The 20007-nt window shown below is 42.4% G+C and overlaps 2 protein-coding genes across 7 annotated transcripts in view; one reads left to right on the plus strand and one right to left on the minus strand.

The window, feature by feature from the left end:
* Nucleotides 1-175: 175 nt before the first annotated feature.
* Nucleotides 176-7200, minus strand: GSKIP (GSK3B interacting protein). Of its 3 annotated transcripts, none has more exons than XM_083742662.1 (3): nucleotides 6050-7200; nucleotides 3725-3983; nucleotides 176-1922 (listed from the first exon to the last, which is right to left on the minus strand). In XM_083742662.1, exons 2-3 carry the CDS (start codon nucleotides 3980-3982, stop codon nucleotides 1761-1763), a joined length of 420 nt encoding a protein of 139 aa, XP_083598788.1. In that variant the 5' UTR covers nucleotide 3983; nucleotides 6050-7200; the 3' UTR covers nucleotides 176-1760. The 3 variants fall into 3 exon arrangements, with proteins under 3 accessions (XP_083598788.1, XP_083598787.1, XP_083598789.1); XM_083742661.1 differs by having other exon boundaries at nucleotides 7010-7163; XM_083742663.1 differs by having other exon boundaries at nucleotides 7014-7151.
* Nucleotides 7201-8222: 1022 nt separating this feature from the next.
* The window catches only part of ATG2B (autophagy related 2B), a 43079-nt gene continuing 31294 nt past the window's right edge, over nucleotides 8223-20007 (plus strand). For all 4 annotated transcript variants that reach the window (XM_083730343.1, XM_083730345.1, XM_083730344.1 and 1 more), the window contains exons 1-6: nucleotides 8223-8920; nucleotides 13765-13927; nucleotides 14276-14428; nucleotides 15024-15126; nucleotides 15806-15968; nucleotides 16972-17151. In XM_083730343.1, the coding sequence (XP_083586469.1) occupies nucleotides 8759-8920; nucleotides 13765-13927; nucleotides 14276-14428; nucleotides 15024-15126; nucleotides 15806-15968; nucleotides 16972-17151 (924 nt within the window). In that variant the 5' untranslated portion in view covers nucleotides 8223-8758. The remainder of the gene's footprint in view (nucleotides 8921-13764; nucleotides 13928-14275; nucleotides 14429-15023; nucleotides 15127-15805; nucleotides 15969-16971; nucleotides 17152-20007) is intronic.

Here is a 20007-nt window from a genome sequence, read left to right on the forward strand (position 1 = left end):
AAAGACGCGAATAAAGCGGACTAGCGCTTGAATGCCCGGATTGCGCATAGACTTTTTTTCTCCCCTCCCCAATGAGGTTTAGGTAAATCAGCAAAATCTGCGAGTTTAGTGCAGAAATCAAAAAAACCCTCTGTCCACTGTTTTATTTTATTCTGTATTTTAAAAAGCAAACTCATTATGCAGACCACTTTGCTTCTTTTATTTCAAGCGTATAACTGCTAAAATAAACACGACTGCCTTATTCAAGGAAGTACAGATAAAATGGACAGAACACATTTTCTTCATGTATTTTCCTCGTTTTCTTAACTTCCATGCTATAAATCCAGATTGTAAGTGCACATGTACCCAGTTTTCTTAGAAAATGAAATGCACATTTTAGTCTAATTTTCTATATATGGATAAAGCAAGACATTTCAGCGTTTAAAACAGTAAGAAACAGTCAATGTTTTGTAACAGGTTTTACTATAGATTCTTAGTTATCCTATAATTAGCTGAAATAAGACAAAGCTGTAATAAATGCTTCAACTAAGCTGGTACTTCTTCAGTTCCTAGATCAGGTTCTCAGCAAGGTTAAACAGCATCACTCATGTTGAATCAGGTTTGCAAAATTTACATCCATCAAGGAGCTGACGATTGTGTAAATTCACTCACTTTGAGAATTAAAACATCTGTTAGTATTATCTATCACAATGCACAATTACTATAGCTTTGTGGGTGCTATTTTTAAAACCACCTTTATCCCAAGAAAATATACTGAGATTACAGCACTGGAAGGTAACTAGTATTGTACTTAAGACCACCTATTCTTCTCCCAATTCAAATACCAATTTCCTTCTTTGGTTTTGAATCAATACAATGAACCATTGTAAGTTACAGCAAAGTTGGGGCTTTGCAGAAATACTCATGTAATATAGTAAATAAAGATTCAAAAATACTTTTAGATATACTGTACATTATGTAAACATTCAAAGCAATGCAAATAGTTCTCTTTACACAGTATTAATAGTTTAACAAAAGCAATGCAGGATTGGGCTTTATGCAGAATGTGGCTTTTTATTTTTTCATTACTGTGCTTATCCCATTTGTATTTCAGCTGATGAATACATTCATTATGCCAACAATATATCTATTGTTTAGCATTGCTGCTTGCTACCCTCAAGACTACATCAAATACTGCACACTGTTGTTCGGTTACTGAAAAGTACTGGCCTAACGTTTTAGTGGATCATATCCTAAGAGATGTTTTATTTAATGTTTCGTCTTACCACTCTAATGAATGAGCTAGAGAATGTCTAAATCCACATACAAGAAGTTGAGCTAAATACAAAACTTTTCAATGAAACAAAATCCATTTCATTAAATTAGCTATGGCAAATATTTGGCTTTCTTAAATCCAAGTTATTTGTGAAGCACACTACTGAACAAATACAAAAGTTGTTAGAAGAATTTTAAAGTTAACTATCAGAGACCAAAACTATACTGTGTTACATTGTAACTATCTAAAGGAAAGTTTAACAAAGAACAGTAATTATATATATGTGACTATGTTATCTTAAAAATAAATTGGGTAACTAACTCCGAACAACAGTATCAAGGACATAGTTTACAAGTTGGTGTCACTGCAAGTCATGGAACAAGGGATTTTTTTGAAGCAAAAAGTTCAGGTTAATAATTTTTTCCTCTCTGCCATCAGGCCTCAGAACAAACTATTTAGACCCAGCAGCAACTTTTGTTGAAGCCCACTTCAATTGCAAATTCAATCACGACTGCCCATCACTTTTCAAAGCCTCTAGTCTTTGTAGCAAAGCATTTCCAAATGCTTCTCGATACGCTGGGCTAACAGAGTCCAACAGAGAGTAGACAGTCTCGTGATAGGGATTTTGTACGCTGTCATCCACCTGGTCAAAAGCATAGCCAACCACCTGCAAAAAGAGAAAATAACATACTTAAGAAATTAAGTGACCAAGTGCACACACACAAACAAAAAGGTTGATAAAGAAACCAAACCAGCTGTTATGCGAAAAACTGTTCTAGTGAGTCGCCCTTTTATGGAATTTGTAAAGTTTATCAAGATCTTACAATCCCAAGAACTACTTACAAATAGTACTGAATACATTATACCTGAAAGTTATCCAGTAAAACTTGTCTAGTAAAACTGGTGTAGCAATATTGACCAGTATGACCAAGGACCAGTATGAGGGCCAGAGCGTGATGGTGACTTTTCCCAGAAATATCACAAGTAAACCCACCACCACTCCTGAATCCCTCCACTGGACACTGGGGGCGGAGGGACTCCCCAGTGCTTGGTGGGAGGAACAAGCTATCTTGGCCCTGGCCCCGTGGGGTGAAACCGCCTCACATCTCTTGGCAGGAGTGGCAGTGTTTTCACCCCAGCGCCTTACAGCTTGTTCCTCCGTTTCAACATCACGATGTATACCTAATTGTGATATTTGGCTGGTGATACATTGCGATGTTGAAAAGCTGACATTTCCCAGCCCTATTTTGATATTAATATTGGGGGGGGGGACTGAGTCAAAAAGAAAACAAGAACTCCATATGTGTTATTTCAGCTAGAGTAACCACGACAGTTGAGATGCACGCTAATAGTATATGATTATAGTACTACAGAGTGATTAGTTGGAAAAAGACTTGTATTATGACTGCAAGTTCCAATTCGTGCAGTTCACAGTTAATACTTACTGTACACGAACAGGCACAGACAAGACTTCAGTTGCATTCTTAATAAAAACCTTCATGGAGAAAAAGCTGTCTACAGTGGTGGATATATGTGGAAAATATGTGTTTTCTTTCATGGGTGATCATTATGCAGTTTGTTTGCAATGGTTTAAAGCTGTGGATCACCAGAGAAGGAAGACTTCATTTCTTTAATCAAGGATGGTTACCTCCTGTGGTCCTCTAGATGCTGCTCTAGATGGCTATGTTGTCAGGGCCTGATGATGTTGGAAGACCAACATCTGCAGGGCCACAAGTTCACCACCCCTGCTTTAATTCATGGATGGATAGCTTTCAACATGGAAGTTCATGTACATTTAAAAGTATTCTTGCAGGTGCTCATGCTCCTTGCAGAACCATGACATGACAAGTTGCACCTGCTAATATTTTCCCTTCCAGTATAATTATATGTTGAAAGACTGTTATCCATAATTAAAAGATGAAGTAAAGTATTAAATGCAGAATCTTTCAATTTATTAATCACGAAAAGAAAACGGACATTTTATTTAGGCAAACTATAGATAGCACCTTTTTGTGAAAAGGCATCTGGGACAAAAAAGGTGCCTAGTAATCAGAAATTCAAGATTTAAGGCCTTCCTACCATGAACCAAGTGACATGGAACACCTTATCTGATGCATTTCTGCCAGTCAGGATCCCTGCAAAGTTTAAAAAAGAAACTGTATAGAAACCCTATTGCAGAAGATTGGAGGGTCAAAACTGGTAACTCCAAATATCTTTTCTCTTAATTAGAGAAACACACACACTGTGTGTTCTATACATTCTGTTGGAAGATGCCCAGAGTAGCTTGGGAAACCCAGTTAGATGGGCAAGTAATTAATTGTTGTTGTTGTTATATAAATATAAACATTCTGAAACACTTGGTACAAAAAATAAAAATTGAAGAGGGCTGCTTTTGTGATAAAGTAGATTACTAAATAACCTTTGGCTAACATTTCTTTTATTACTAATCTTCACAAAAGGAAGAATTACCCTAAGTCCCGCTTCTGTGAGCTCTAGGCAATATCTGTTCCTTTCCCTAGTTTCCACGTTGATGTACGCCACATCTTCTGCGCAAGGGAGGCTTTTAGAGACAAACATGTTGCTCACAGCAAACAACACATCATTCACAACAGCTTCCGCTTCTAATCTCATGTCCTTCACGTCTGTTCCTTCAAAATCCTTGAATTCAGAATTGTCTTCAACCCCTGTGTTATTGGATAGGTCCATGGGATTGCAGTCCATCTCCATTCTGCACACACAATACAATTTTTAAAATAAAAATATATTAAGAACTATGCTCAGCAAGACAAATGCTCATACACACTGGGAGTTTAAGTTTGTTGTGCTTTAATCATCAGTCAATTGTTATGAATAGCAACCCACTAATGTAGTATATCAATATAAAAAAATAAAAATACAAACCCCCACCATTACCAAGTGAAGGCATTGACACTTCTGCATATCAGGCTTTTTAAAAAAATGCAAGGTAAAAGATTCTACAATACAGCAATGACAATGGGATTCTGGAATTCCAAGATATATCTAGAAGATCAGCATACAGACCCCTCAAAAGCATGGGTTCCAGAGCAGAAATGCAAACACTGAAAATTTATCTGTTCCTGGTAAATGACACACTCAGCTGCTGATACTAGGGACACCACGAAAATCCATTTTTTCAAATGATCTTTAGTGTAAATTATGTGTGTAAATCCCACCCATGTAGATTTGTGTTAATAAGATGTGGATTAACACAAGCAATCATTAAAAGGGGCTAGGTAACAGAAAAGTGAAATTTATTTTATTCATTTATTCAATTTGTATTCTGCTGTTCCTCCAGAAATAGTCCAGGGCAGCAGACACAGCAATGATAAAAAAAACTTTTAAAAACCTAAAAACGGTTTAAAAATATTATTTAAAAGTTAAAAACATTCTCAACCAGTGATCTAAGGGTTGCCAGAATACAGTGGTGCCTCGCAAGACGAAATTAATTCGTTCCGCGAGTCTTTTCGTCTTGCGATGTTTTTCGTCTTGCAAAGCACGGTCCGTCGCAACTGCGCCTCTTCAAGCGGCTTTAGGAAAAAAGCAAACAAACTCGCAAGACGTTTTCATCTTGCGAAGCAAGCCCATAGGGAAATTCGTCTTGCGAAGCGACGCAAAAAACGAAAAACCCTTTCGTCTTGCGCGTTTTTCGTTTTGCGAGGCATTCGTTTTGTGGGGCACCACTGTAGCGTCTTTCAGCCATCAAATGCCTGGGCAAACTGAAATGTTTTTAATTTTTTCCCTGAAAGTCAGAGTAATGAGGGAGAAAGAAGCATCTTGCTATGATGAAGAGGAACCAACACTGAAAAGGCCCTATCACAACTGATAGCCAGTGGCAGAGGCACCACTTACAGATCATAGAATGCAAGATTATCAATACTGAGGATGGTGCTCTTTCAGGTACTTGGATTCCAAGACATTAGGAGCTTTAGATGCTAGTACTAACATCTTGAATTTGGCCAGTGCAGAGCTTTCAGGGCAGGTGACACATGGTCCCCTTGAGCTGCCCCACTTACCAACCTAGCAGGTGCATTCTGCACTAGCTACAGCCCCCTGCAGCCTGCATTACAGTAATTAATACAAATGCATAATGCTTAGTACTTCTTAAAGGCCAATTTAGCTTTTTTATATAAAAAATTCTGTGCTTTCAATATGCACTTTAAGAAGTTAGAATAATATTATCATCACCCTCTGCCTCTGGGATGCCTTTCACATAATAAATGTAATGTACAGCAATGTCAGCAGGAAAAGGGTTCTGATCCAAATAGTATTGACAAGCTGAAATACCTTGCTCTAGAAACCGACTTTTTTAAAACTTAGAAGATGAATGCACATCTCTGGTTGTTAGCCATTTTGCCTAAAATAAGAGCAAAAGTCCCAGAAGTTCTGCACTCTGTCATGCTCAGCGCCATTGATGCATGCTATAATTCTCTCCTTTCTGCCTTACACCATTTCACACATCTCTACAGTACCACTAAACTCCATACCCTTTCTCCTTGCTTCCCCCCCCCCCTTCTTCAGCTAGGGTCGCTCTGCCAGGCATTGGCAGTTACAAACCACCATCACTCCAGAAAGCATAATGGAACATAACTTGAAGAAAGGAACATCTTGGTACCCGTTTTGATTCTGAGAAAGCTGATTTGCCAATTCTCTACTCAGTGCCTCTTCCTTCTGTTCAAAATTATCTTCTACCATCAGTCTGCATTTCCACCTATGCATGTCAGAAACATCTCCCCCGCACACACACAAAAAATCACTAGATGTTGTTAGCCATACCGTTTCTTAGTTTGGATAAGACAGACATCTGATTCGGGTGGTGTATAAATAAATGATGATGAAGATTCCTTGTACAATCCATTCCACCTGCTCTCCAGCTTTACCTAGTAGACATACATCTCTTGCCCGCCCGTCCGCCCCCATTTCAAAACAGGATTTATTTTTGTTTAAGTTTATGCCTGATGAGTTGCCTAAGTGACCGCACACAGGAACAGGACCAACTCTCCCGGGTTCAGGCAAGCACCCACCCACGCACCCAGGGGTGCCAACTTGAATAAAATATCGGGTGCGGGGACAAGGAAGCACCACATAACCGATCACAATATGTGGCAATTCGAATGGCAATGCCTATCAACTTTGGGGTGGGGAGTGCGGTCCCCTCAAATATTTTATGGGGGGGGGGATAAACCGAAGGGACCTCAGCCCTTAGGAGTTGGCTCCTACTCCCCCACCCATTGAACTGTCCAAGAAGAAATTCAAGACCCAGGATTCGCCGCCCCTCTCAAAACACCCACGCGCTGCTTGCTTTCTTACTTGCTTCCCTCCCTCCTTCCCTACACGTGAGGATGCCGCAATCCCACGACATGCAGAGAAGCACGTCCCCGTTAAACAAGCGCAGGCCCTAGTTCCGAGAGGGGAAGGGCTGCCAACTTCCCAGCCGGCCTCTTTTAAACAGAAGGAAGGGGACCGTGCTCACTTCCACGAGGATTAGAGCTTCGCCCGCTGTTGGTTTTATTTTAATATATTTATTTTTTGCGCCTTAGTAAGCTGTCGCCTGACAGGCACAGGCACAGGCTGGTATGGGGGTCAGTTGGCAATCTTCACCCAGCCCCCCCCTCCGCTTTCTCGTGAGTCTTTCAGAAGCTTTTCTCCCACACAACCCGACGCACGCGCGCACAGCTCCACCTGCCAATCTAACAAGCGGAAGAGCAAGAGAAACAACGGACGCTGACGACGTACCTGCCCCTACTCCATCCCGTCCCTACTCTCCGGCTCTTCGCCACCCGCTAGCCGCTCTATCCCGTCCTTAAGTTCTCGCGAGACGAGAGGCTGAGCAGCCAGCCCTGTTCCTCCCTCTCTCAGCTGTTTTGCGCCCGGCCCCTCCCGCTCCCTTTTCCCTCCTCCCACTCGCGGCCTTTTCTCTCCCCAGTAACGTGCCGAGGCCCAGCCCACGATCGGAGGGACAGGCGCCGGGGCAAAAGCGCCGAGAGACTCGGTTGAAAGCCACACCGACACTTCCGGCTCTCGACTGAGCGTGCGGGGCGAGGCGGAGGGACGCACGGCCGCAGGGGGAGGGGGTGGGCGAGTTGCGGAACCCTCGCATTTACTGTTGTTGATCAAATAAACAAATGTTTCTCATTGCAATATACGCTGATGCTTCTGAATGCCGGTTGCTGGAAACTTCGGGAGGGAAGTGCTGTTCTGCTGCTTGCATGTTTTCACACAGGCAGGACCCGGCCCACGCATTAGACAATTTGAGGCGACTGCTTCAAGCTGCAGGATCCACAGGGCAGAGGATCCCGATGTAGAGCTAATGGCATGGCTCTCCCAACTCGAACTTGCTTCGACCCTGAGTTCATTTTCTAAAATCTTCCGCCATGTATCCTCCTCTTTGGAGATGACGAGAGGGCTTTTTTGATTTCCCCCCGTCCCAATGCTCTCCCCAAGCTCACCCGGTGCCAACAGCAGCATCTTTTCAGCACCAGATTTAGGGTTTTTGAGGAATTATAATAACACCGCTGCTTCTGCGTGTGTATGGGAAGGGCGATGGATATTGTTGTATTGTTATATTTCATTACTTTTCCTTGTGCATGTAAGCCCCATGGATAGGTTTTGTGTTAGGCGGCAAATAAATATTGATGATGATAGCACGTTACTGAAGTTACTACTGTTTATGCAAATGATTTAATGATAAAAGTCTTAAAAATCTATTTCAAACCACAAAAAAGCCACACAGCGAGACAAACAGAGTGTAATGAAATGCGAAAACGTTTCTATACAGAAAAGTTGGGCGACCCACGCGCGGGCTCCCCAACTTCGCTCAGAGGAGGAATCCTTGCGTCATTTCCGCCCCCTTCGCCCCGCCCTTTCTAACGCTTCCGTCCCCCCCCCCCAGCGCCGGGACGGATGACGACGCTCTCCCGTGGGGGGGACGTCCAGCCTAGCGTAGTTACGGTCCCGTGGGCGGGGCCAAATGAGCACAACAACCAGTCAAGCTCCAATCTGCGCGCTGATAGGGAGGCGGAGTGCGAGTGGGAGGGGCGAGAAGCGGGCCCCGCGACGAGCTCAGTCGGAGGAGACTGTGAGGGCAGCGAATGAGAAGGGAGAGAGACCCTCGTGGCTGTTGTGCCGCCGTAAGCCCCGCCCCTTGCCTCCCTCACTCGGGAAGGCGGGGTTGCGCTGACAAGATGGCGGCTGCGGCTGCTGCTGCGTGAGGAGGCGGTGGCGATGGAGCCTCTTGTTATCGTCCGCGCGGGAATTCCCTCAGGACTTGCCGCTTTCCTGGACGGCGCTGAATAGGAATTGCGGGGAGAGGAGCCCGGCTCACCGCGGGCCGGGCCTCCCCTCGTTCTTCCCAGTCCTCATAACCAGCCTTTTCTTTTTGGAGGAGGGCAACCCCTTCCTCGTCTTCGCCCAGCCGGTGGCTCCTTTCCCTGCGGACCCCGCACTTCCACCCCCTCGCCTGCCAGTCCGTGGATCGCAGCCGCCATGCCTTGGCCCTTCTCGGAGTCCATCAAGAAGAGGGCCTGCAGGTACCTGCTGCAGAGGTACCTGGGCCACTTCCTCCAGGAGAAGCTCAGCTTGGAGCAGCTCACCCTGGACCTCTACCAAGGCACTGGCTCCTTGGCACAGGTGCCCCTAGACAAGTGGGTAAGTGGTGCTGCACGCGTCTCTTAGGAGCAGTAGGGTCGTGGAGTTGGAAGGGACCCCGAGGGTCACCTGGTCCGACCCCCTGCAATGCAGGAATCTCGGCTAAAGCATCCATGACAGGTGGCCACCCACCCTCTGCTTAAAAACCTCCAAAGGAGAGCCCACCACCTCTCGTGGGAGTCTGTTCCACTGCCCAACAGCTCTTCCTGTCAGAAAATCTCCTTTCTCGTACCTTGAATCCATTGGTTCAAGTCCCACCCTCCGGAGCAGGAAAAAAGAAGCTTGCTCCGTCTTCCATGTGACAGCTCTTGAGATATTTGAAGATGGCTATCATATCTCCTCTCATAACCTGACTAAACCTGCCTATCTCCCTCAGTTTTGTGCTTTGTAAGGCTTGGCTTCCAGACCCTTGATCATCCTCCTCTGCACACATCCCAGCTTGTCAATATCATTCTTAAATTGTGCCCAGAACCGGACACAGTACTCCCAAGTGCGGTCTGACTAAAGCGGCATAGAATGGATCTGGACACTATACTTCTGATGATGCAATCTGGAATAGAATGAGTTTTTTTTTCCCCCTACGGCATGACATCTTCTCCTGCCTACCCCTCATATATCCCCTCTGAGTAGCTTGCTATCTGTCAAGTGTCAAAAGCTGTCTTTTCACTTTGACAGACATGCCCTAGCCAACTGTTTAAACTTCCTGTCACGGTTACTGCTGCAATAATTGAGCAATTTTCAATGCATGAGGGTTATCTGGGGTGATCCAAATTTGACAAGTAGTCATCTTTTTTTCTGTGTGAACACTGCATTTCACTTCCAAACACTTGGACTTGTAACCTAAATGCTTCTCCCTACCCACTCCAATAACAATAATGCAATTCCCATTGAAGTGAATAGATCGTCTACGGCAGCATTCCCCATCCTGATGTCCTCTGGATGTTGTTGCATGTCAAATCTCATCAGCCCTGCCCATTGGCCATGCTTGCTGGAGCTTATGGGAGTTAAACAACACATGGAGGGCTTTGATCAGATTTTTTTTTTTTTTTTTTTGAGGGAAAGGGAAAAGCAGAAGATAGAAGGGAAAAGACTGCTCTTCTTGCCGGGAGACAGGTGTCTTGTTCAGTCTGTAATCTTAAACATGCTCATAATCTTAAAGTTGCTAATTCATTGACACTATAGAAATTTTGGGTCCATATGTGTCAGCAATTAACTTCTAGCTAAGTGGCTATTGGGGTATGGAGTGCTATTTGTACAAACTAGCTTGTCTACTTCATTGAAGTGTCAGGAAGCACATTTTGGTTATGTGGTTGCTTTCATCTTGGTAGTGGTCAACTCAGTTTTCCACGTCACTCCCACCCCCCAATATTTTGTTGTTGTACAGTACTCCCAAAGTTTATATGTGTGTGTATAAATATATACAGGTAGGTGTTGGTCTGCCGTAGTTGAAAGAAAATTAAAAAAATCATTCTAGTAGCACCTAAGAGACCAACTAAGTTTGTTATTGGTATGAGCTTTTGCACATGAAAGCTCATACCAATAACAAACTTAGTTGGTTTCTAAGGTGCTACTGGAAGGATTTTTTCTATTTTTTATAAGTATATGTTTGTGGGGGGGGGTGTAGTCTGCTCTGTTTCTCTCCAGGTGATCTGGAGACCAATTTAAAACATTTTTTTCTTTACCATTTGAAGATGCTTAATTTTATGATGTTCTATTTTTCTGTGTTCATACATTTTAAAAACACTGGCTAGCTGTGAATCCTGATAACAATTTTTAAATGGTATGTTCAGCATTTGTGTAAACAGTTCGAGTTTGGATGTAACTGACTTCGTAAGCTTAAAGGTTATTCTCTTATGACCCTGTGGCACAGTTCAGTTTTTATAGCCATTAGGTAGCCTTGAATGTTTTGATTTAAATATCCTCTGGTGGACACCCCAGGACCTTTGCTCCCTTCGGCAAGCTATGCTAGAAAGAATAAGTAAATTAGTAACTGCCTTTTAAATATGCTGATTCTTCAGTTTTGAGTTGACTATTTTGCATGCCTCCTGTTTTCTAAATAGTACAAATGTTTCTCTTTATAATGTGTAAATGCATCTCATAAAGTTTTAAAAACCAGAAGTCACCCCCAACTGTGAGGACCCCTCCCCCGCTGAAGTAGAGGCATGTGAATCTGGGCAGAATAGATTACTCACCCGTTACCTTCCATATCATTTGGGGCATCTCTGTCTGTTTCTCTACAGTTACTGTCTGTCATGTCTGCTGTGATAGTTTAGCTGGATAATTTCATTGTGATAATAGAGAGCTGCACCTGAATGCTACAGTCCTGGAATTGGTATGCTGTGGTGGGGGAATTTTTGATTATGTCTCTCTCCAGGTGTACCCATTGTTTTGTTTTGTCTTCTGGAATGTATGGAGATTATGTGGCACACTTGGTTGTAGATATTTGAGGTTTATTCATTGTGATCACATTTGACCCAGATTACTCAAAAAGATCATTGGTAGGATCAGCCAACAATAGGTTGTCTCTTGAGCATTTTTTCCACTGTAGTGTAAAGCAGTGCTTAGGAAACCAACATACTGGAACCTCCCTATTCAGTATTTTAACAGATGTTACTTAGTTTCTTTCTTGAAAATCTACAGCCTGCACTAAATGGGAAAGGCCTTTTTAAGAAAAATATAATTGAATTAAAATCTAGTATTTTCTGCATTGTGATACAGATGTGAAACTGAATGGGGATGTATTGACAGGTACCAGTTGTGTTCAAGTTTGTTCATAATCCCTGTCACTGAGAATTAAATAATATTACCGCTCACTTAATAGTGCTCTCTGGAATTTTATGCATGTTGAGATAAGGTGCAGGCTTCAGATTTATATATAGGGCCCTTAATTTTGGTGTAGCTAACACCCACTGGATGTTGTGGACTAAAATTCTCACGAACCCCGAATGTTTGCCATTCTTGCTGGGGCTGATGGAGTTATAGTGCAGAATGCTGGAGGGGACTTTTGGCTACCTGTGCATTAACTTTCCCCAACCTGATGGCTTTCAGATCATTTTTACCTACAACTCTCAGCATCCTTGGCCATTGAACATCATGGCTGGGGCTGATTGGAATTGTAGTAAAACAATAAATAAATTTGGAGGCCACCAGCTTGGCCTATTGGCTTATTCCTACCCTGTCATAGCATGTGTAGCAGGAGTGACTAATTTGTGGTCCTTCCGCTGTTGTTGGACTCCAACTCATATGAAGCTCAGCCAGCATGGGCAAGCTTCAGGGATGATAGGAGTTGTAGTGTAGCAACATCTGGAGAGCCATTCCTGATTTCAAATGTGAACTTTATTAATGCAAGCATATTTCGGTGAGGATGCTATTGAGCCCAAAACTCATCCCAATCTTGCAACACTTAAAGTTTCTGTGGTTTACGTATTAGCAGATCTGCAGTCAGTATAGTTTAGTGAAGTGCCATCATTGTCATATGGAGGATGTTCCTACCTTTATCAGTGTTGTTTGGATGAGGGAGGTGATATTGGTCTCTGTCTCCTCCAGCAGTGCCCAAGTGGGTTTGTAATTTGGCACCAGCATAGACTTGATAGCCAGGGAGCCAGATTTCTGAGAGTTTATCAGGGTAGCATCCTCTCTTTCTGTGTTCTCTGGATAGATATTTGAATTCTATTACTTTGTGTTGTCTATCTACCCCGCTTACTAACATAACTTTCCTGATTGGTAGAGGTGGTCTTGGAATTGAAGACTCCAAAAATTTTAGGTCTTGGGAGATTCCTGCATGCACAGGGGAGCAGTTCAAGCCTTAATGGCTGCCATGAGGCTATCCCAAAACATTTTGGACCCAACACATGTAGCTGCGTGTGTGCCCAATCTGATGCCATAGAGTCTGCCGTAGATCTAGATTACCACCGGTAATCAGCTCTTAATGCTTGTTGGGGGGCAATTCAATTGGTCCTCTTGGGGAGGCTTATGGTTTTGGATGGTTTCCTGGTGTCTCTGCAATAAGACAACTGCATGTGCGAATATCATTGCTTCCAGGTGTCCTTTCACACTGACTAGGGATAAATTGGCAGCATGGTATTTCAGGGAGTTTGGAGTGATGAAATAGTTGAGGTGATAACTTGAATGCAGATGAAGGAAAAGATGGGAGAAAACTGCCAGAACTAACCTGGGGAGTGCAGATTGCATACTTCTGAACAAGAAATAGGGGAAAGGTAGTGTTTCCTGGAGAGTATGCATACTGACTGGAGAATGTGCATATTGCCAGAGAATGTACAAAATGCAGCCAAGGTATGTACATGCCCCCAAACCTGTTGTGGATTATGCATAATGGCTGGAGAATGTACAAAGTTCATCTGAGATATGCACTTCCCCTAACGCTTGTTGGGGATTATGCATAGTGACCGGGAAATGTGTGCAGTTCATGGAAGGCTTATGTGCACATTTCCCATGAGGCCTGGGGAATATGCACATTGGCCCGTTATTATGCACATTAATTACTCAAAATACATTCCTTCTCTCTCTCTCTCTCTCTCTCTCTCTCTCTCTCTCTCTCGCGCGCGCACACACACACACATATATATATATATCATAGAATCATAGAGTTGGAAGAGACCACAAGGGCCATCGAGTCCAACCCCCTGCCAAGCAGAAAACAACTTATATGACATATAACCCATTTTCACCAAAACCACGGGTCCACAATTCACTTTAGTATTTAATACTGAGGGGAACTTACATTATTTTTGATATAAAATGTCATGGGCATCAACAAAAATTGATCATATGCTGCTCATGTAATATGCAAAGCAATTCTTGATTCTTTTTTCTCTTTGTTTCAGAGTCTTAATGAGATTCTTGAATCAGCAGATGCTCCTCTGGAAGTCACTGAGGGATTTATTCAGTCAATTTCTCTTTCTGTGCCCTGGGGTTCGTTGCTTCAAGATAACTGTGCGCTTGAAGTGAAGGGCTTAGAGATGGTCTTCAAGCCAAGACCCCGACTAAGTAAGTTAAGAAGGATCATTGACGAAAACAAGGCATGCCTATTTAATTTTCTGTATAGTGGACTATTGGGACATCCCACAGTGAGTACTGATTTCTCCGAAGCAGCAGGGTGACCCCCAACTTCAGCACATTATAGAGAAGCAGATACTACTTTCTTCCTGGGGAGGCTGATACTTCTGTTGTGAGTGTCGCCCACAGCTCAGAGGTACCATTCACAGAATTTCTCATTATTGTATACAGAAGCTGGGCTTCTAATTTATCCCTGTATTCGTGTGCTTTGGTTATGGTTGAACATTTGCTGAATGCCATTTATGACAAAGCACCTGAAGCTTATCTCTTCTTTTCTAGCTTCTGGTTCAGAGCCCATGTATTGGTCAAGCTTCATGACTAGCAGTATGCAGCTTGCAAAAGAATGTCTTAGCCAGAAACTGACAGATGAACAAGGAGAAGGTTCCCAGCCTTTTGAAGGGCTTGAAAAGTTTGCTGAAACAATTGAAACAGGTACGACGGACTCTTTGAGCTTACAAAACAAGATGCGCTACGTAAAGCTGAGGGAACGTTTGCCAACTGAGTTGACCTTGATAATGTATTTCATGTGCAAAACCTAGCAGTTTGCTCAGATTAGAAGAAGTTCTCTGTTTGATGGTAACAGTAGTCAGCTTTAAAATTTGGGCCATGATGTACCAATATGCAAATCTTGCTGTGTCCACAGTGGAAATTGCTTGGGGGAAGTGAGCCCTCTTCCCCCAAGTCTGCATGCATGGACCAAAATGCATCAGTCATTATCTAAAAAGGAAAACCAGCTTGTGTGTTCTCTGCAATGTTTCAGCAGTTCTTTCTCTCCCCAGCACCATAGTCCCAAGTTACTCCTGTCCTAGGGAGGAAAAGAAGAGCTGGGTAGTTTCAGGGCTGCACATACCAGCTGCTCCTTCTACATAATTTCTTGCATACGTGAGGAGGGGAAGAGGGCTCATAGTATTTTATGTTAATTTCTATTTATTGGTATAGCCAACAGATATCTGCATAGCTGAAATCATATTTTATATTCATGTTTCTATGTGACACGTCCCCCTCCATTTTGCTTTCTTCACTATAGTTTTAAGGAGAGTGAAAGTCACCTTTTTAGACACTGTTCTGCGAATTGAACATGTGCCAGATAACTCAAAAAGTGGGACAGCACTTGAAATCTGCATTGAGAAGTAAGTACTGTTCTTCTAAGTAGAGTTTAGAATGTTATCTTGTCCTTGTGTGTGAGAATTCGTTTTATTTTTTTATTTATTTGATATCTGTCTGGCCCTTTCTCCCTAAGGAGTCTAAGCTGGTGAACAGTAAAGCATTTTAAAACAGCCAAATCTCTCCATTCATGCTTGCTAGGATCAGTATATTTCAGCCACCAAATATGTGGATGAACAGGAATGTTTGTAACCTCACCAGGGAGGGCATTTCATAAATGAGGAGCTGCTACTAGGGAATGCATGGGAAGAAATGGGCTTTTGGATGCACATCAGATCAGGTTCTGAATGGACATTAGCTACATCATGAGTGAAATAGGTTTCCAGCACTCAATTCTCTATGGGGGGTGCTGACTGCTTGGGTCACGGTGCTACAATAGATTTTAAGACTGCAATTCCATTTAGAGAGCAAGGCTCAGTGAACTTATTTTTAAGCAAACAGGCTTAGGATCATGCTGTACATACTCTCACTGTGGGTTTTAAAATTAAAAATTTACTTTTGATTAATTGAAGTAAACAGCAACCAAATTATTGAAAGGTAATCTTACTTCTAGATTTACTAGTGCCTCTTTTAAGAAAACCAATAATGGAACGCTGTCCAACATGGCTGTAGAAGTATTTCATTATTTTATTTCCACCCTTCTAGAACGATGTACTATGATGAAACCGCCGATGAATGCTCTGGAATTAATGTGCATCAGCCCACAGCTTTTGCTCACAAATTGTTACACCTCACAGGTGTTTCTTTCTTCTGGGATGAATTTCTGGCATCAGCAAAATCCTCTCCAGTGTGTTCAGCTACACAATTGGTAAAAATTTTTAATTTACATATATGTATATGTATAGATAATGAAACATATAATATATTTTAAGGGACACGGGTGGCACTGTGGTTTAAACAACTGTGCTGCTTGGACTTGCTGATCGGAAGGTCAGCGGTTTGAGGTCCCGCGATGGGGTGAGCTCCCATTGCTCTGTCCCTGCTCCTGCCAACCTAGCAGTTTGAAAGCACGTCAAAGTGCAAGTAGATAAATAGGTACTGCTGTAGCAGGAAGGTAAATGGCGTTTCTGTGCTCTGCTCTGGCTTCGCCAGAAGCAGCTTAGTCATTCTGGCCACATGACCCAGAAAAACTGTCTGTGGAAGCGGACAAACTCCGGCTCCCTTGGCCTGTAAAGCAAGATGAGCGCCGCAACCTCAGAGTCGTTTGCGACTGGACTTAACTGTCAGGGATCCCTTTACCTTTACTAGAATATATTTTGCTATGCAATGAGTTGCTTCCATGCATTTCTTCTAGCTATCTCTTGGACACATGAACCCAGAAAGTGACCCTGTGCCCAGCTGTTCTTTACTCTCAGATTTATATACACTCCTTGTAGTGTTGGATGTCTCTGCTTCTGCGAGGGCTAAATTGAGCAAGGTTTATAGCATTGGGTTAATTCCATTTATACATTATGCCCTATAATTTTATAGTAAATGAATTCTGAATGAGGATACCCATCATGATTTTAGTGGCTAGAATGTTCTCTTGACTGTGGGAATTCAGATTCAAATCCCTAGTCTGTCAAGGCTGCTCTGTGAGCAACATTGCTATTTTTCAGTGTAGCCTAAGTCAAGAGTTGCTGCTAATCTAAAATTGCTACTTGGAGGTCTTTAGAGGAAAGAAGATACAGATGTAACAAAGTAATGCTAGGAGTTCATCAAGTGCAGTTTGACAATCAGTATGTTCATTAAAATGAGATGCCATATTTAAGAGTATAAAATAGTCAATTTGTGTTATGGAATTAATGCCTTTCCTTGTATTTCTTTTAAAGGCAACAGAACCAAAGCTTTCACCTAGCTGGAACCCCAAAATTGTGTATGAACCACACCCACAATTAGCAAGAAACTTGCCAGAGGTTTCTCCATCTGATCCTGTGCAAATATGTAAGCTGATTGGAAGGATGGAACTGAGCCTTACATTAAAGCAAAACGAAGTGCTTCCAGGAGCAAAGGTTAGTTGTAGCTTCATGCATTACAGGTAAAAGACATGTGATCAGATTGCCAGGGCAGGAGTTCAGTTGTAGACAAAAATTGCAGTCATGCATTTCCCCCTTGTTATGTGTTACTCCAAGGCTTGGGGTGATACCTTGCTTTATTCCCTATTCCTCTTTTTCCTTGATGCACACAGCTGAACTCTCCTTGCCAATTTGGTGGGCCTGAAAAAGGGAGAATGGTAGGCATGTTTAGATCTCCAGGCAGTTGCACAACTGACATTTATAAGCATCTAGAAAATTTCCAGAGCATGCAAGCAACTACTGCATACTAGTTTTTGCTTCCTCTCTCCTGGATTCAGCATAAAGGCCAGCCCAGGACAGAAGCAAGGTAACTGTAGTGGGGGCACCTGGAAGCTGACACTCTGCCACTCTTTATGCAGGTGCTCCTGCTGCTACTGAATGTTCCTTTTAGTCAGTGGATGGCCAGGCACAGATTGTATTCACCCTGTGACCTTTGTTTTGGTTTGATTTCCTAATACATCAGTGGCTGCATTCTGATAGAAAGCTAAGTCATACTTTGTACATTGAAGAGGCTGGAATCCAGCTCACTTTCAAGCAAACCTAATATACAGCTGTCGCCTTTGGTGGTTTGTTGTCTTCCACCCAACCCTGCACTGCCTCTGTGAATGGACAGCTGCTATATGAAAGTATTTTATGGGGTCCAAAGGATCACCAGTTCTCTAACCGTTGGCCACCTGCAAAAACAGGGTGGGGAAGTAAAAAACTCATCTCCGAAATCCTTGGCGGCTTGCAGCATGACCCTGAGCCAAAGCAAAGTCAAAAAATGACCCTCTCTTCCCCATTCCTAGGTACCTCCCTATGAAGGATTGCTAGCTTTTTGTATTAGTCCTTTCTTTCCAACAGTACTGAACAAATTTTCTTCATTTTGTGCCTGCTCTTTCAGTAATGGTTCGTTTTTTTCAGTAGTCAAATTACTGGTGAGCAAGCAGAAAAACAATAACTGGAGTCCTTGGGATCTAAAAGGAGGTAGATGGGTTGCTGCAGAAATACTTTAGTGGGAAATGGGTATGGGGTTGGCATTGGTGTTTAGGGGAAGCTTTTAGATGAAACTGTAATTGTATTTGTTGAACTGCTAATAACAGCTTGGTAAGAGAGAGGAAAACCCCCAGTTAATATATATCTCATTATTAGAATTGGGAGAAAGTACCCTTCATCCTTTAAGAGAAATAAGAATAATTTCCTCGGAAGGTTACTGTGGAACTAGGCAGCTAAGATGCAGAGAGAGAGCTTGTGAGTAAAGAGGCAGGTGGGGAAAGGATACCTGGGAAGAATCTCTTAGCCATGTGATGGGTTTGATTTTCTCGTCTCTCTCACATTCCATTTCTGTAGCCAGGAAGAGTTCAATTCCCCAAACAGTCATGAAGCTCACTTGGTGACTTTGTCTAGTCACTATCTCTCAGTCTAATGTTCCTCAGAGGGCTGTTAGGAGGATAAAATGGAAAGGGAGAGAACCATGTACACCACCTTGAGCTCTTTGGAGGAAAGGTGAGAAATAAATGAGTAAATAAATAGGATTAAATTTGGATGCAGAGTTCAGGCATAATAACAAACCACAGTTAGTGCAAGCCAAGATTCATAAACCAGTGTCAAAGCACGGTATAGATCATGAAGTATTTTTGCTCCTAACAAGTTATAAAGAACTTTATTAGGTTTGGATGAACAGACAAGTCAGGATTTAGCTCATTGTGTAAATCAACCAAAACAAGAAAGCTTCATTACATAAGTCTACATGTAACAGGAAAGCGATAAGGCTTCTGATGTAAACGTAAGCAATTCTTTGAGGAATTGCTGCTCACAGACAACTAATGCTGTCTCTAAGATACACTCAGTTAAGTGATCCCTGTTGCTTAAAGGTGGTGAGATGAAATGTTTTGGAAGCCATTTGGAAGGAATTGGTTACTTTTTAGAGCTTCTTTGGGGCTTTCTTTTGGCAGGATATGCTGGCATTGGCATCAGTCGCAGGAGCAGGCAGTAAATGAAGAAATTACTGGGTCAAAGGAAAAAGAGAGACAGAGAATTTATCCTGTCATAAAGACCCAGAATATTGTTCATTTTTATTGTAAAAGGTCTGTTGGTATTAGAATATGTTCTGATTTCTACAGAGTGGGAATGAGAGATGGAATTCTAAAGCTAAAGAGGAAACCATGGTTTGCCTCTGAGCATCTTCATACAATTTTGTGCTATGTCTGGCAACTTACATATACTGCAACTGCCAAAAGTTTTATATGCCAGCAATTGGGAACTGCTGCAATGCTGTTTTAATATAGAGCATATTTTACTGTTGAACTGAAAGTCCAGGCCTTTTCAGCATGTCCGGTAAATTTTGTAACATTGTCAATGCCATCTTAGCTACCAGGGTTAGTCAAGTATTCTGCCTTTGTTTATTTTGAATGTTGTGTTTTTAATTTCATTACTAATGATTGTATGGCTGGCCTGTTTCATGTGTTGTATCTGTCTAGCAGGTTATAAACATTTAAAAGAAATGAATTAAAAAACTTACAGTGTGAATCGGACTTTCAAGCTCACCTTTCTGTGGTAATAGGCAAGGATCTGGGAAGGGGTCTCACAGGTGTCCGGTCCAATGTTGAAAACCTCAGCTGCAGATTTAAAATTGTCAGGCAATTGTACAAACAGGCCCAGAAGCACAAACTGCATTGTATATTCTGAGTATGCAAATGGCCCTTGTTCAATGCAGAGATGTCAAAGTAAGCATTATAAGCATCCACGTGTGGACCTAATAATGGTATCCAGAACAATTTAAATGTGGTGTTGTGATACCCTATCAGTCTTTGG

This window comes from Podarcis gaigeae (genome assembly GCF_964106915.1).
Source record: "Podarcis gaigeae genome assembly, chromosome: 1".
Classification (NCBI taxonomy): domain Eukaryota; kingdom Metazoa; phylum Chordata; class Lepidosauria; order Squamata; family Lacertidae; genus Podarcis; species Podarcis gaigeae.